General features: G+C 40.8%; 1 protein-coding gene across 2 annotated transcripts in view; it reads right to left on the bottom strand.

Annotated features, from left to right (window-relative positions):
* celsr3 (cadherin, EGF LAG seven-pass G-type receptor 3) overlaps window positions 1-18,704 on the bottom strand; it is a 104,173-nt gene that overhangs the window by 65,175 nt on the left and 20,294 nt on the right. For both annotated transcript variants that reach the window (XM_034145037.1, XM_034145038.1), the window contains exons 2-3: window positions 14,334-14,677; window positions 11,037-11,325 (exon numbers count right to left, since the gene is read on the bottom strand). In XM_034145037.1, the coding sequence (XP_034000928.1) occupies window positions 11,037-11,325; window positions 14,334-14,677 (633 nt within the window). The remainder of the gene's footprint in view (window positions 1-11,036; window positions 11,326-14,333; window positions 14,678-18,704) is intronic.

Here is an 18,704-nt window from a genome sequence, read left to right on the forward strand (position 1 = left end):
CTCAAGGATTCATTTAACAACCTGCCTACAGCACGCGCACACACACAGACACACACAAAACACAACCACACAAAATATCAGGTAAACAAACCAAAATGCATTCTCATTAATAAAAGATGTAATGGTTTTCAAACAAAGATGATCACACCTTCAACCTCTCTAATATTACGCTTGTTTTCATTTTATTTCTGTTTCTCACACACACACGCACACACACATCATTTCCCCCTGCCCTCAAGGCTGTCGGGTTTTATCATGTAGCCGTCTCTGTTGGCACTGTTTGTGCTGCTTTTAAATGCCAAAATGCCCACTGGCAGGGTCCTCACAGCCTCACACAAAAACGCACACACACACACACAATCATGAGCAACCAGACACACAGATGACGAACAGTGCTGCTGTTGTAAGTCAACAGAAGCCTTCAGCTTTCCTCATGATCGTTTGGACACAAACAGTATCTGACATACACAAGACATGGACACACAGACAATCTCTGACACACACACACACACACACACACACACACACACACACACACACACACACACACACACACACACACACACACACACACACACACACACACACACACACACACACACACACACACACACACACACACACACACACACACACACACACACACACACACACACACACACACACACACACACACACTGATGCTGACTTTGTGTGACACATACAACACAGACTGAACCCCACAGTGAGATTGTTGGAGAGAATCAGAAGGTTTAACATGCTTGAATTACATCAGTCTATCCTCCTCTATGTCAGGGATCAAAACTGCCAAAATTGAACATGCTCAACTTTGAAGATAGCGAGCAAAGTAGGGTATTATTTTACTCAGGATTCTGCTCGACATTTTGGGCAAAATGTAGAGAATATCAGAACATAAGATTGGTTGGCCCTAGTAATGGCACACAACAACAGAACAATATTCAACTATCTTTCTATTCAACGTCTGTTATGATTTTTCCCCCATGTTTTATCTTTCTCCATTAATTCTCTTTTTTCTCCTTCTCAATGCTTCACCCAGTGTTTCCCACACATTGACTTGACTTGGGTGTAATGCCCAGGTACTGTATGTGAACCTCCGCCCAATTGGGTTGTACTTGCAAAACATTTTTATATTTTTTTAATTAACCCAAACGACACTATCCAAAATGAATTAACTGTTGGCGGCGGGACGTTGCTCCCTCAGCTGTCTGGGAAGGACTCACTGGGGGAAACGGGAGCCATGCAATCCACTCAGCTGGGAATTGATCCCAGTTTGACCTACGGTACATCACTTTATTTCGCCACGCCACGTCGCTCCTCGTGCCACCGGGCAGCCGATATCTGCCAGTTACTGCCTGACAAACATACTCCCTCACACCAATACATCACCCTGAGGACACACACACACACACACACACACACACACACACACACACACACACACACACACACACACACACACACACACACACACACACACACACACACACACACACACACACACACACACACACACACACACACACACACACAACACACACACACACACACACAGAGAGACACCCGGTCAAACACCCAGCTCAGCAAACAATAGCCCAAGGACATTAGAATGATCACATCTGTCTGTCCTTGTTAAGCTTTTTCTCATCTTCTCTCCCCTCTCACATTAAACGTATACCTCTATGTAAGTACACACAACAGGGAACCAATTAAATAGAGAAACACACACACACACACACACACACACACACACACACACACACACACACACACACACACACACACACACACACACACACACACTCCCTGTCTTTGTCTGTTGCATCCATGCATCCAGACAGACCCTCCTCATTAATATTAAAATAAATAAATAGACATTAACACTCGTGAATTATGCGTGTGGTGAGAGTTAAACACACACACACACCTACAAAATCAAATGCTGGGTTAATTATGGATGCCCAGTTGCACAGAGGTTGGCAGGCTGGCATGAAATATATTGAAGAGGGAAAATGGACAGAAACACAAAAACACATAAAGACTGCAGAACACACACACAGAATAATGAGAGACAGTAAAGCAGAGCAGACATGATCTCACACTGACTCAACAAAATGCTCTCATGTCTTTTGCCCAGACAGTGCGAAGGCGTCCACTTCACAGAGGCTCTTACAAATATCTCTAGGCAAAGGAAACACACACATATAGCAGGACAGAGAGTCACCTTAAGTGTGTTCAGGACATCCTCATTCTGCTCAGCATGCAGACTCACATGGGCACCAAGGGCAAGCGAATACTAGAGAAACAGTGTGTCCGACAGAAAGATGGCACTTTGAAATTCCAGATCTGTAAAACCCCAAATTTGAGAGGCTGGAACCATTAAATATATTATAATTCTGTTTGATAAATAACTTAATTGAATAATTGATTGCAAAATTGTTGTTTATGACTTTCGTAATAACCAAAAAGCGTTATTATTTTCCTATTAGCCTAATTTATGTTGAATATATTTGCCCTGTAAGCAGGAGTCCTCAAAGGTATCTTCATTTCAACCAGCTACAATATTGAAATGTTGCTTACAGGTTAATGCATCAGTAACACGTTCAGTGGTGTATACCAGTTGTAAGAGAACCATTTTGGATAACAAAAGTATTTTGTTTGTAACACTTCTGTTGTCAGTCAAATGTAGAATGCTTTTATATGTAATAGGGTATTTAGGTATTATCTCCACCACACACATCCACAAAGACTTCAAAACATAACAGGCAACCCACCAAACAAAAAACTATAAAATAATCTCTCAATGCTTCCTTTCCCCTTCCTCTCTTCCCATATCTTGCCATTTCATGTTTTCTTTTCTTCCTCCTCTCCGCCTGCTTAATGCATTCACACCACCCCTTCATTCACGCCGATGTTTTATTCATCAAAGCCACTATTCTTCAACCACCCCCCGGCATCTTAGTTTGCTCCGCCCAACCACCCACCCCAACACATGGTACATCCCTAGAGGCGTGTAGTCTCTCAGTTGCCTCCTCTCCTTCCTCTCCTCTTCCCTCTGTAAAGCTCGCTGCCGTTATTTGATGCTCACTTTTTTCTTTTTGCAACGCAACAAGAAAAAAGTGCCTCCAATGATTTGGAGTTATAGGTCATTGATTTGATAGTGTATAACGTCTTTGGATGTTTCTGAACAAAGGATACCTGAAAGCTTCTTTCACTTCTGCTGCTCTCTTCTTACTTCAGGCATACTTGATTTGTTCTCATTATTTGCTTGACAGTGCCTCCCTGTTTGTCATTCTCCTCCCAACGCAATCCCTTTTATACTTATCAATCGCTTATTTTCTGTTTAGAGCAAACTTTAAACCTCATCTTAATTATTCATCTTTAGTATTATCTGTCATTTATTTCAATCTCTCAATAACTCATTGTCTCAGTCACTTCCCCTTCTGTTGCTTTTCTTCTGTCTCCTAATCCCCTTCACCAACATTGCACCAACTTTAGGATTATATTCTGACATTGGAAATTCCTTCTTTGACACTAAAATCGCTCCCAAAGTAATTTGGTGTCAGGAAGTAAAAAGTTTCTTTTTTAATCTTGCTGTATTTCCCTTCCAGCCTCCATCTGCCTCAAAGCCCCCACCCTATTCCCAATCTGTTGCAGCTTTCCCTTCTGCTCCCTTCAAATCATTTCTTGATGTTTTTTCCCCCATTTCCACTTTTTATCTGCCTTGACTTTTGCTCGCAATCCTTTTTTGCCTGTTTTTTTGGCCCGTTTCAAAAGATTGTAGATACTGTGTAGATACCTCCCACATTTAGATTCTCTTTAGCTCTCCTCTGTATTCAACCTGCAGCATTTTATTTCACTTTTTTTGTCCCTAGTCTTACGTACGCTTCTCTTTCTAATTTTGTATCATTTTCATATGCAAAAATGAACCATTGTCATTTTCTTCCAAAACCTGGACATTTCCAATTATTCTTGTTCAATGCTCAACTGAAAACAGGTGTTACCTTTGCATATACATCTCAACAAATGTGGGACTAGAAATGCAAACATTTAATTATAAAGTTTGCATGGTTGAAGTATGTTATGGATTCACAAGAACACAAATGTAAGTAGTCATGTAAGAAAACTCTGAACACACTCTATTACACAAATAATCTAAAATGCACTTATAACTGCTCCAAAAACATATTGTACCTTAGTTGCTGTAATTACAGGCACAGCACTTGACATGCACATCTCCCACAAACACCGCAGAGGGGCCTGAGGTACAGACCCCCCCCACCCCCACACCCTCTCCCTCCCATCATGCTCTGCAACTCACAAAAACTCATTTAGTCTCCTCTCTCACACTGCTTAATGCATGTATCCATCTCAATTCAGCAAATAACGTCCCCTGCAGTGAATTCGTTCATATAGCATGCACATCTCCAAATCATGTCTATGATGTATTTAAATGTCTATATTTCCACCACCAGACTTCCTTCTCCAAACTAAGCGGTCTCATTGCTCTGGCTTTTTGTACCACTTGCTGTTTTTTCTTTTTTACTTCACTCTCCAGAAAGTCATTTATTATCCTTGCATGCGTGCTTCCTCTCTCGCACACACACATTCCCAGCCAACGCTTCACGATATTTTAATTTCCCCCAAGTAATTTACTCTACCTCTCTTTTACTTACACACACACACGCGCGCACACACACACACACACACACACACACACACACACACACACACACACACACAATTCCCTGTTACCATTTTCTCAACTAATTAGGACTCATTCGGGCACAATCACTGGCACACACTCTTTCGATTAATGACCTCTGAAATGAATGTCACTGAATCCATCCCATCTGTCTCCCCCTGCTCTCCCCTACTCTCGCCTGGTTTTATTTACCAACAAAACTCATCTCTCTCCTCCTCAAACTTTCTTTTAAAATGCCTTCCTTCGTCTAACTCCATCTCCCCCCCCCCCCCCCCCCCCCCCCCCCCCCCCCCCCCCCCCCCTTATACATTCGATTATCTTCACAGAACATACCGTTCGGCTTTTCACGGTTTGAAATGTGATCTTTAATCCACCTTTTATGAACTCACTCTATTTTCCTCGAGTCCTGCCGCTTATCACCCAGCAGCTTGTCTCTGACATTTGTCCTCTCTGAATGTCTAAATCCTCACATTGTTTCTTATCATTCCCAAATTAATTGAGTTTTCATTAGACTTTCTTTCTTTTCTTGAAATGACTCCATTCTCCACACATTGCTGCTGTGTGTTGTGATTCATTCTACGGGCTGATTACATTCTCTCTATGAGAAGTCCTTCATTCCTAAATTACTTTTGTTTACACTTAAGTCTTTTGGACAACTTGCCTGAAAACAAATACATAGTTTAATAAATCAAACTAATTTAAATTAATATTGTAGTGAAAGTCCTTAGTCTAAAGCCCCAAAATATCAATCAATTCTTGGCTATACATGTGGGAGTTGTAAATTGCTGAGCACATAATGAGCTTGGATTAGCTAAATAATTAGCTCTGACTTCATGGTTCAGTTCTGCCATTGGGCATATGTTACGAAAGCTGAACATAGTTTCTGCTTTATCACAGACTTCGACACTGTGCACCACGGACACTTTTACAGATCTGTTTGTCAGATAGATTCCAGTTTTAAATGTTGGTTCTTCTTTATTCTTCTCTCCTTATCTTGCCAAACACAATGTGTTCTCCTCTTCCTCTGTATTCATCACCAACCTTACTCTTTCATCCCAACTAATTCTCTCCTCACTTCATTCTCTCTGGCTTGCTCTCTCTGCATTGTCTCTATCTTCCCTTAACCAAACTGATTCATTCTCACAGCCAATGCCTCAATCTCATCTCAACAGACTAAATGTTTTTCCCCTCTCCTTCTCAGTTGATCATTTCTCTCATTCTTTTCTGCTTTAAACTTTCCAGCCTTCCACACCTTTTTTTAAATGCATATTCTTCTTCACACTCCTGACATCATCTTAACCACCTCAAGCCAATTTGCTCTGTGTGTGATCTGTTTACCTCCCTATCCGCTGGATTACATTTCTCCCTGTAACATGCATATCAGCTTCATCACAGCCAAAACTAATCTCACCTCTGCCTACCGCAGTTTCTCTTTTCCTGTTTCTCATCTTCCCTCGGTGTATACTACAGATCGCTTCACACAACCAGGCGACTTCATTCCTAGTCCTCTCTCCTGCCCCGCTCCCCACTTTATCTTCTCACAAACTAATTTAGTCTGCGTCCTTGCTTCTTTCTCTCTGTCGTCCATCTCTTGGCTCTCTGAGGCGTATCTTGCGTATTTTAATCTGCATAATGTGCCTCTCTTCTTATCACTTCTGAGTCTATTTTGTTTCAGTATGTGAAAACGATCAGATATACTCTCTTTCTGTCTACTGCTATATCCGTCTTTAAAGGTAGGGTAGGCAATTCACTTCAGAAACACTTTTTGTTATATTCCATGGAATGCTCTTAACATCCCGATAGCAATGAATATATGAAATGCTTTGACAATAAATACATAAAAAAATGTCATCTGTGGAAGCCGTGGTACTGTAAAAAGTACGACCAATCATCTGAGCCGGCCCGGCTAAAATAACTGGACGGCCTACCTGCCTGTCAGCCTTCCATCTGTGCACAAACTTATCTCGTGCCCTCATTGGTCATGTGCGCGTTCGTGTGTGTTGGAGGAGGGGCTCTGTAAGGAAGTCTGAAGGAAGGGGCAGATTTTTTTCGGCTGCGTACTTTCAAATTCTAGCGCACTCGAGCTGGTTTCTCCATTCTTACCTACCCTACCTTTAAGGTTTACTGTCCACTGGGGACTTCTCTTTTTTACTACTGAGGTCTTTTTCTTGTTTTCGGGGTTAATGACTGTTGTACTGCAAGCTCTGCATGTTTCTGACAGAAGTTAGCGCTTGGGGTTGGAAATATTTAAATTCTTATAAATAAAAGAGAGCAGATTGCAGAGCTTCAGGAGCTCGAGGAGCAGAAGTAAATGTTCCATTCTAAATATAAATGTTTCCTTTTATCACTTGTATTTTTCACAGACTCTGATTCAATTTGAGTTTTAGAGCACTGGTTTATAATTTAGAGTCTAAAGGGTATAATCTGATCCAAACAAACAAATCCGTCATTAACAATAGCTGCCGCCTCAACCAGCCTTCACACTTCAGATTATATTGTGGGGGCATGAAGTTGGATTTCACAGGACAGTCATTAGGTGGTCTTTGGGTTTGTAAAAAGCATATCTGGTTTCTGGTTGAAATAGCACAACAGCTGTGTTACTTGTTCTAACTTGATTCTTCTTCAGGTGGCAGAGGTTAATAGCATATGTTCATCATTTTAAAAGACAGCAGCAGTGCAGTACACTGGTGTTTCCTGTTTAGTGTGCTACAAATTGTGCGAACATAAAATGAGTTGGAGGAGCAGACCATTAGAGCACATGGCACAGGCTGCAGCTGTGTTAATGTAGTAAAGCCTTCAATGGTCATTTTTTAAAAGCAGACAAAGATTTTGTCAAAGCAGAACAAAGCACAGGTATAAATCATAAAAATGAACGACGCCTCTTGCAATTAGCTGCATCGATTTTGAAGTTCTAGTATGAAACACACTTGAATAGTAAAGGGCCCTCGTTAATGTAATTAGTAACACCTGTGTCAAAATGTCAGCTGTGAACAAGGTTGCTCGAGGGTTCACTGAATATTCATTGGTTTGAGGACTTTAAAGTGTTTCGGTAACACATCAGTAAAGTAAGAGCTTTCCATAATTGAATTGGGCAACATCTTAACTTTAACCCTGGATTTCAACCCAACAGGGTTAACAAACAGAACATCTCAGTTTCGTTTAAACCCCAGGCTTTCACTTGTCATTCAGTACGGAGCTGAACCGTCCGTGACCCTACTGATCCAATGCCTCAAACTATGTCTTAACACTACCTCTCTGGCATGTAAAAGGCAGTGCTTACCTTTCTTCTCTGCGGTTGTAACCCCCAGTCAGAGTGTCAAACCTGTCTTATCCCAGAGTTAAATGTGAGGCTTAGGAAAGGGTTAGCCTGAGGTTACAGGTAGTGTGAAGTCTTTCAGTGTCTTTGCAGAAGAGGCTGCCTTAAAGAGATGGATAGAATTGGCGGCTGAAACCCTCTTTATTGGTCACACATGTTCATGCACACAGCACACACACACACACAGTGACATTTGTTCTCTGCTTTTAACCCATCCTAGTTCTAGGAGCTGGCAGCTGTTGTACAGCGCCCGGGGAGCAATGGGGAGTTTTTTATTTTACTTAATTGTGTTGGTGAGGCACTGAAAAAAGTCAGCTAAAAGGAAATATTAATGTCAGCAAGCAGGGCGTAATTTCCCTTTATGAATTGGTTGTACTTCTCATTCAAAACATTTGACTTGAGCCGCCCAACATTACACCAACAATTGTTCCAAAGCACACCTGACACAAGTCTATTGAGAGCTACTGTTCAAGCGTCAGAAACAACTCTCACAGAGTAGGAAAAAAAAGTGTACAAACCCCAGGCTGAGCTCCTGCCTGTGAGAGCAATCCATAGTTTCACAGAAAAGGGGTTCAAAGAAACAAAGAGCATATGGATAAAGGATAGAGGATGAAGGCAGGTTGGATGGAAACGGATGAGGTAGAAAGCAAACTTGGTTGTGAGATGTCTGGAGATTTCTGAGTGTTGCAGAATCAATCCGTCCCTGTTTATGTGTCCTCCTCCTCTCTCTCTTCTTCCCACTAGCCCTGGGCGTTGACAAGACACCGCAACACCCGACGCCCACGCAGGAAGAGCACAACGCCGACTCCTCAGAACCCGTCTGATTTCCCTGAACCCTCATCCTCCAACCCTCTCTCTCATTGCTCCCAGATGTTTCCTGCCCCATTTCCCCCTGCAGCCCTCCTTCCATGGTATTCTCTCTGATTTCACCGTCTCCCTCGTCTCTCGTATCGCTGTCATACCTGCCTCTCCGTCCTTTCCTTCATCTCTCATGCTCCGCTGTTGGCACTCCCTCCCTCCCCTGTCCCACCTTTAACACGTTATTTTGTTTTTCTCTGCACCTCCTATTTTTGGTTATTCTGTCTTATTTTTTTGTCTTCTACTATCACTGATCTACATTCCCTATTTTCAGACTGTATTACATGTATTCTGATGTATGTCCACATTTGCAGTTAGTTAGTTAAAAAATTAGACACGTCATCTGTCATACAAGCTTTGGCTGATATTTGTCATTTTTTGTCAAACAAGGTTTGGTTGTTTGTAGACGTGGGTCGTAGTGAGACTCAAATTAACAGAATTTTGTTCCTTCACCACAGGAATCTCAAAGGAGCAAATATTCTAGATCAAACATTGGTGGAAGTGTCTCTTAATTTTGAATCATGACTCAAATATTTCAACACATTTCCCTCCTGAATAACAATTTTTCACTAATACTGCCAAATATCCCAAAGTGATTTCCTCTTACCCCTCACAATCTCTTTCTCTCAACATTTGATCTTTCTCTTAATTTGTCAAAATGTCTCCTTTTCACTTTCCTTCCATCATTTCCTATTTTGTCTTTCTCTCTCCTTTTAACTGACTTCCTACCTCCATGTCTACTTTGCTCGATTCCACTATCTCTTTATCACTTTCCTCCTGTCTCTCTCTGTCTGGTTCAGTGGGAGTTTGGAAAAGACTCAGTCTCGCTCGTGAAAGAAAAGTGTTGCTTCACTCCCCCAGCTCTCTTTTGATCTGAAATAAAAGGAAATGTGAAACATCCCCCAGACACTCACACTGACATTTACAGCATCTATCCTCTCCTACAACCTACTCAATGGCTACAAGATTGGAGAAATGCAGTAGTATGAAGGGGCTGAGAAAACAGGGGGGAATAGAGGGAGTGAAAGAGTGAGGAAATGAGTCTAGAGTATTGGGAAAAGTAAGAAATAATTAAATCTGTGAGTGTGTGAGAGAGGGAACAAATTACTTTGGCGACAGTAAAACAAAGTGAGGGGTTTATGGTGGCAGCGGTGGAGGTGGTTTGTGTGTCTGTGTGTGTATGTGGTGCCCACGTAAAAGTGTTTCTAAAGACTAAGTAACAGGTAGAGAGCCGTGGAAGAGGAAGCTCTCCCAGGAGGCAGTGTGTGTGCTTTCATGTTTCAACAGAGTAAAATCAGCGCGGATCAAAAAGGAAAGCCAATATGGGACATGTACAAAGAGACACAGTCAGTCAGTTACAGTTTGGCAGGCTGGAGTTAAAGACTACATCAATCAAGACAAACACACACACACACACATAAACACACTACTCTATAATATCTAAAGTAGAGGTAAAACCAAATTATTCAACTGCCTAATTTGGCGTTTTCGATTCAAATTGGAAAAGCCATGTTGCTCAGCCCGGTGTTTCTGTGTCATGAGCTGACATTATAACCTGCATGGTATATAAGTGTCTAAAAGAATTCTACTAAATAATAAATGACCTGTTAATTTGCAGGCTCTTGAATGCTTATTGGACTCTTAACTACTGTTTAATTAAAGCACTGGAAAGGTCAATCAGTTAAACCAATAACGTGTAGACAAGACACTTCAAGGTGGCTAACCAGAGTGATCAACATCAAGGACAGTTCGAGTTTTTTAACCATTACTATATATTTTAGGGTATTTGCACTCATCAAATTGCTTGAAATATTTCCCATCATTTGAAATGAAAAAGAGCCAACATATGAAACAAATTGGACTCTTCTTGGAGTCTTTTGTAAAAGATGAAGGGATTAAGTTGCTTAAAACAAACCTAAGTGTACATACTAGCACTTTAATTTACAATCAATATGCGTACACCACCTTCACAACACCTACACTTCTCTTGGTGTATCTTCTTCATATAGGTGCAGACACACACACTCAATGTGTTCCTTTATACCCAGAAAGAAACATGGTGAGATTTTCTATCATTTCACCTTTGCCACAGCATCAGAAATACAGGCACAGTCTCTAACGACAGCACATACTACTCACCGGTGTAATCTTCACGGCAGATGCAGGTGTACCCTCCTTCTCTGCGGGCGCACACCCCCCCGTTCAGGCAGGGGTTGGAGTAACACAGGTTGATCTCCGTCTCGCAGTAATCACCCGTGAAGCCAACCGGGCAGCGACAGCGCAGGCCGGCGATGGGGTGGATTGGCCGGAACAAGATGGAGGGCGAGGAGATGAAGGGGGCGGAGCTGTTGAAACGCAGCACTGAGATGCACTTCATGTAGTTCTGGCACGGCTCACGCAGACACACATTGTCGTCGAACGGGAGCACCTGGAGTAATAAGAGGCATTGTGAAGATTGTTATTGCTGCATTAGCATGTACAAGTAGTAGTAGTAGCAGTGTTTCCCCTACCATAGTCTTGGGGGGGCGCTGCGCCACCCCAACGGAACCCCGCACCCCCCCTGAAATTCAAGGTGTTTTTTTTGTATATATAAATATAGATAGCGCCAAATCGAAACTGAAATAATCTATCTACGGTCACTTTTCACATTGAACATGTGCTCTTTTATTTTCATTTCAAACCTTTATTTATGCAGGTGAATCCCATTGAGATCATTGATCTATTTTTCAAGGATGACCTGCTGTTTATTAAATAAACTAAACGCTTATGTTATTTATCCAATGTATGTGCATGTTTCAGTGTCCACTGCATTGCTTTGCGCATTCACATTCTCTCCTCTGCTCTGTTTCCGAAGGGCGGGTAGTGTGTATTCGTCATTCAAAAGAGGCAACAACCGGAAGACAGACTGCGTGACAAATAGCGTGTGTGTTCCATTTTCACTCTACTGTACAACGAGAAGCTCATGGGGCTTTCCCGAACCTGTGTCGAGAACTGGAGTTAAATGAAATCTCAGATTTGCCTTCTTAATAGTTTGTTTGGGTCCCTCACTTCCGTTTCGCTTCTCATGCACTGATTCGCTAAGCTGAACAGCCAATCAGAGTGATTTCTTTGGCCGACAGCCAAAGGCCGACAGCCTACCGATGAGAGGCTCAAATAACTTCAGGTGAGGTAAAGGACTCTCTGATTGATTGGATAGTTAACTTTAGTCTAAGTTATCTCAGTGAGTCTCAAATTGTTTGGTCATCTATGTAAACAAATATTTCCAATGCACACCTTTATCTATTTAATATATTTGTAAAAAATTAAGTAATAAATCATTCCAATGTGTACAGTAAAAAAAAGGGGAGTGATTAGTCAAATATGCATTAATAAAAAGAAAAGATTGCTAACTAGGTAACATAAGATAAGAGAGAGGAGTTTATAAAATAAACTAGTTTAAATTATTTGTTATTGGTTGTGATCATATTCTAAAGATGTTTGGATTATTGAAATATATACAGTTCTGTTTCATATGAGTGTTGAGAGCTGTACCCATAAATCTCTTCATCTTGTGCTCAAAGTGCACCAGATTGATGCTTTTAACTTCAACATTTAAAAAAAAATCTTCCCGCGGGAGCATGCCCCCGGACCCCCCTAGAGTATGTGAGGTCCACTCACAAATAAAGCAGGTTCACATGGATAGGATACTAGATAAGTTTGCCAGGTATTATACACGACTACACATTAGTCCTAACAAATATTTTGTTAGAAAGGCAAGAAAAGGGATTCAAATCGAATCCTAATTGTTCAGATAAAATACAAAATTGAGTTTAAATTCCACAACATCAACATATCCCATGAGGCTACTACACGCAGAAGCATCAACAAAAGGAGAATGCTAACCAATTAATTAGCTTAGTTAGCTTTGTGCTAAATTCAGGAGCTGTTCAACTTTTGACTCAAAATGTGTAACTTATTAAGGTAAAAACATGGAAAGAATGGTTCCATGTTGTTTAGAGAGACTTGACATAATGTTAGCATGCTAGCGCTTTCACTTAAGCACTGGCTACCTGTTATGCTAGTACTAAAACATACCAGTAAGCATGCTGACAAACAGGAAGTCATGTTTGCTCTACTCCAAATTATCCCTCAGTTCTTTATTTTTTTATAGCTTACTAATATAGCTCTAAATATTGTCCTCTTACCGTCATGGTTCAGATGAAAGAAGCTTGATTAAAATAAAATATGAATATGATAATCTAAAGGTCTCACAGCCTGAGAGCAGCACAAGAGTCCTGTGGGTTTAATTGCCCTGGGTCAGGCCTCTCAGGCTACAGAGCCTACGTGTGGAGGCAAACCGAATAAAGAAGAAATAACAGAATATTTGTTGAGAGCCCACTGTCATTTTGAATAATTAATTCCCTCTGCTGTCTTTCAAGGTATTTCTTCTCCTCAGAAAACGTCACCATGAATGTCTCCTTGCATACTCTATGTCCAGATTTCACTAGAAGTGGTGTACAATTAGAGCCTAGGATTACAGCCCTAAATTAACATACTGTAATTCAAGAATATTTATCTTAATTTATCAGGTTTTGTTTTGCTTTTATGTACATTTGTCATAATTTTGCTTTCCAGGGGGGACTGTTCCAGCTTGCTGTTGAGGTCACTGGATCAGATATATTCACAAGATTGTGTTTTCTTAAGACAGTAAGAGTATCAGCTTCAGTTTGTTGGTGATAATGTGTGTTTGTGTGACTGTCTTATTGAGAAAAGGTCGTATACATTCAGCCTTTAAATATGTATCTCCAGACATGGCTGTGCTATCTCTCAGCCCTACATACATCTTTTCTCCTTTTGGTGTCACTTGTTGTCTTCTATCGAAACATCTCTTCCTCTCATGCGTGCATATAGATGCTCTGAGAGTGTGTTAGCGTGTACTGTACTCTATGTAACTGATGTGCCTGCTGTGTCCAGGTGTGTGTGATTTCATGCATGAGAACATTTAGTGGTCATATCAGCAAACTGCTGGTTAAAGCCATATGGATGCGCTGGCATGGCATCTGTATTCTATTATTACCGGTTCACATGCAATATGCTCATGTGACTGTCTTGAGATGCATGTGCACAATGTGTTCTACCACTTTTTTTATTTATTTTTGTATGCATCTTATACACTAAGCACTTAAAAGGTGCCGTAACAATGCAGTTTCCAAGCTTAAATGTCACATTTTGAATGTTTTACAATTAATTTACTCCACTCAGTACTTCATGACTTGATTTGTTTGTCTTTATCCTTTTTGGTGTGAGTTAATAGGGCGAATCTGTTTTGTAATGTATGTATATCATTTAAATGTAAAAGGCTGTGTTGTATGTTGCTAAAAATGTAAATAAATATATTGTGGGATAAAAAAACGATGAATTCTCCCATTTAAATCTGTGTTATTGACATAAACTAACCTCCATCTGCGTCAGTGACGTCAGCCTCGGCCTGTTCAGATACAGCTGCTCCTCCAGGGTCTCGGAGGGGAAGAAGACCCCGCCGGGTAACGCAGCAGAAAAGCTGACATTCAGGATCCCTCCCGGCGCCGCGTCCAGGTCCGGCTGGATGTTGAAGATAAAAACATCCTCGACGGGCACAGAGAGCACTGCTGACACGCCCTCCAGGAAGTTACCAAGCAGTGGTGACAGGAAGTGCTCCTGGGACATGTTCTGCAGGCGGACGGTGACACTGCTGCCCAGCATGTCTTCTGTGATGATGAGGACGCGGAGAACGCACTGGGCTGAAATGCTGTAGACGCCATCTGAAGAGTTAAAAAAAGACAATCGAGGAAAAGGTTGAATAAATGTGCTTCTGAGGATGGACAAAAGGGTTAGGAGGTGAAGAAGCATTAAGATAAAGTGATAAAGAAAGATGTTGGAGAGTTTAGAGACTGTAAAGTGGTTTAAAATTGTGCAGGACAATCATACAAGATATGTAACTGTAAGACTCCATCTAGTGAAGTCTTACATGCACATTGACATCTACACACATACAAATATTGTGAAAATAAAAGAGAAAAATAGACCCAGGCTTGTTTTAATAACTGCTAAGTCTCTTTACAGTAAATGCTGAAGAAAACAATTTCACACTGGAGGCTATTCGAGTGGCAACCATAGGGTGGCAACACAGTTGAAGTAGGCCACCTCCAGAGAACAGAAACAAATACACACACACACACACACACACACACACACACACACACACACACACACACTTGTTTTCATTCAAACTTGTGTTAATAGCAGTCAAAATAAATGTATTTTATTGAGTGAAAGAGGGAGTGAAGCTCACGATTGAAACTGCTGCTAAGCTGATGTTTAAATAATGTGATGGGGAAATACATTTGCTCTGGGTTATTAACACATATTATGTAAGCTTGTATCTGCTGTGAGTGAACTGCAACCGTGCTAGCTGCCAGATCATAATATGAGTTGTGTAGTCATGCATATATGTAGTTATGTAATAGTGAGGCTTATATAGTTTCACATGGCAAACAGGTCAAAAAGGCACCAAATTTGGCACTTGAGGTCAATTTCGGCATTATTATTAAGGTTTGGGAAATATGGTGTTTTTTATGGTTTTGGTTTTTATTTAAAAACTGACTATTAACATTTAAGACCCTCTAATTTCCTTAGATTAACTGGGTTGAGTGGTCACCTTAAACTTATGATGATCATTGTGACCTATATCAGAAAAACACATGTTTTAGATGCTCACATCCACTTACGCTGTGACTTAATTAAACCTTACCCACACCACAATATCTGTCATGAAGCCAAGAAGTATATATATATTTTTTTTTGCACACAGTCAACTATCCAGAAGACTTTCTTAAATGGTTGTTGGATGAGACATGTATGGTATAAGACGGCTTAGCCCTTTTCTGAAATCCACCTCACCATTGTTTGCAAGATAATGCAATTCTATAATCTTATTTTCCAGTAAGAGAGACAAAACTGATCCTCTGAAATCTACATTTGTTTGTGAGCCAGGAAGTCTGTTTTATGCCTTTTGCATTTGATTGAGCAAACCACACAAAGACAGAGAGAGAGGGGAGTGCCCTCCTCATGCAGAACACATAATCTTTCCCGTCTCCTTACACTCAAGCTTTGGTTACAAATTCAACACAGCGCTCCTTTTTCTCTGAAACCTGTGACTTGTACAAAATGAGCTCATACGAATCACAGCAGGTCACAGCCCTCACAAACAGAACAATATCTGCAACAAAAACACACACAAGGCATGTTTCTTCTACAATGGATACAAACACAATCCGCTGCTAGGCTGTATTTTATGGCTGTATAAAGCAATTTGGTGCGACAACCTGCATGGCTAATAAGCTATAAAAGAAACAAATGGACATGACCAGACAGCCATGAGAGGGCAATTCTCTGCAGCAGCACTGAGGAGGTGAAACAGGGTGAACAGGTTGATGAGAGCATGAAAGAGGAAGAAAACAGAACATGAGGGGACTTGAAGTAAAAAGGGCATGATTAATCAGAGAAATAAAGTAATAAGAAATGAAAGAGCGTGTCAGTGGAGGATGGAGAGTGAGGGGGGGAAAAGACGGACAGAGGCGATGGAGGGTGAAAGATATTTTAAAAAAACTAGAAGAAGCAAAATATGAGGTACAAGAGAAGAAACATGAGGAAGGGATGAATGATAAAGAGGGAGCACTATAATGAACCCAACATCTATAATAATGTACTTTTTATGTATTGCTGTAAATAATTGATTATTGATGCTCACTTCTTTTCATTTGCTAATACTGTAGTAAACTTAAATGGAAGTGGTTACTTGATTGATGAAATGGTCAATAATGCATTAGAATTAGACGAGGTGACCAAAGTGAATGATATTAATCAGTTTGATCATTCATTTGCAATGTACTCATTTTCTGTTGACATTAAGGGACAAACATACAGAAAGGAAGGAGGGCAGGAAGTGAAGAAATGCAAAAAAAGGAAAGAGAGACAAAATGAGTCATTTGAAATGATTGCGAAGGTTAAAGAAAAAAAAATGCAATACAGGCAATGAAATTAAAAGAAAAGACTGAATAAATAGAAAAAGATGGAGAGAGATGAGGAGAAAAAAGGAGGAGAGAGGGGCGGTGGGATGGGGGTTGGGTGGGTGGCAGCTGGTTTGATTACCGGATTATGAGGAGCCTCACTCCCCACTGACCTCTAACACACACACACACACACACACACACACACACACACACACACACACACACACCACACACACACACACACACACACACACACACACACACACACACACACACACACACACACACACACACACACACTAAAATCCAGAGCCCTTCATAATGAATGACAGAGGAAGGAGAAGCAATATGAAGGAACAGAGGAGGGAAACTCCCACATAAAATCATCAGGGAACATTTTAATGGAATCATTTGTAAAATTAGATAGATGAACAGAAATGGATAGATGGATTAGAGTCAACATAATGCAGCATGTCCTACTTTAAAATAATGTTCAGTATTAGGTGAAGTAATTAAATGTCACAGCATCTTCTGGGGTTAAAAGCCAGCTGTTTTATCAGCTCTCTGGATCACGATGCAAAGACGCAGTGGTAATTGACGCTGATCTCCCATTGTCATTTAAATGAGACAGGAATCTATGAAAAGACCTGCGATCATCTGCTGGAATAGGACCCAATCTCTACACACACACACAACCACACACACACATATTCCCTCTATTTCTGTACACTGAAATACAGCCGTCAACGACACAAAGCCGATACAAAGCTAGATGTAGATTAGCTTAGCTTAGCATAAAGACAGGAAACAGGGGTAAGCATAGTCTGACAGGGAGCAACATGCAAATAAAAAAGTGTTTTCAATGTTTCTATGCTAAGCTAACTGTCTTTTGGCTATAGATTCGTATAAATCACAGTATTATTGCACATTAAATATTAAATCTTTGCGTGAATTGTCTGCCTTTCAAAGACATTATGACCCTACCAATATTCTCTTTTACAAAAACATAATGCGCACAAAATAGAAGTAACACTACTGAAACATTACCACTTGTTGTGTCCTACAGTATGGCTGTATAATTTCATTTATAATGATGATATTGGCAAAAGGATACACTTAATTTGTACCCAGATATGTTTTATTTCACGAGGATGAAAAAGCACTTACTCGCTTTTATTCCAATTGCTGGAGGACGTTTCTGTTTTTCTCTTCTTTGCCTCCAAACAATCCATCTGCACTGTGGTTGGTTAGTCCGTTGTTGTCATGCTGCTTTGTGTGCAATTGCCATGTTGGCCTCCTGCAGACTGTGTGCTTAACTGTTTTCCGATAAGAAAAAAAACAACACTACAATTCCCTCTGCCAGAGACACTGAAAAAAAATCCCTTTGAGTTTCAGGCTCCCATGAACCCCCTTGAGTTGCCCACGGGGTACAACAGTAAGAGGAATATATGACAACGCTACAAAACATGTTACAGGCTAAAATGAAAAATGCTACTAAATATCAGAGGCTGTTAGTGTTTGCCCTGACAGTTTTTAACTTCACTTCAGAGGCCATTACAAGCAGCCATTACATTCTGACAGTAAATCTGGTGCACGAACACACACACACACACACACACACACACACACACACACACACACACACACACACACACACACACACACACACACACACACACACACACACACACACACACACACACACACACACACACACACTAACATATCTTCATTTGGCTTCCCTTCGTGTCTCCACTCCAGCTAATTTGGACGACCT

The sequence above is a fragment of the Trematomus bernacchii genome, unplaced genomic scaffold (genome assembly GCF_902827165.1).
Source record: "Trematomus bernacchii unplaced genomic scaffold, fTreBer1.1, whole genome shotgun sequence".
NCBI classification, from domain to species: domain Eukaryota; kingdom Metazoa; phylum Chordata; class Actinopteri; order Perciformes; family Nototheniidae; genus Trematomus; species Trematomus bernacchii.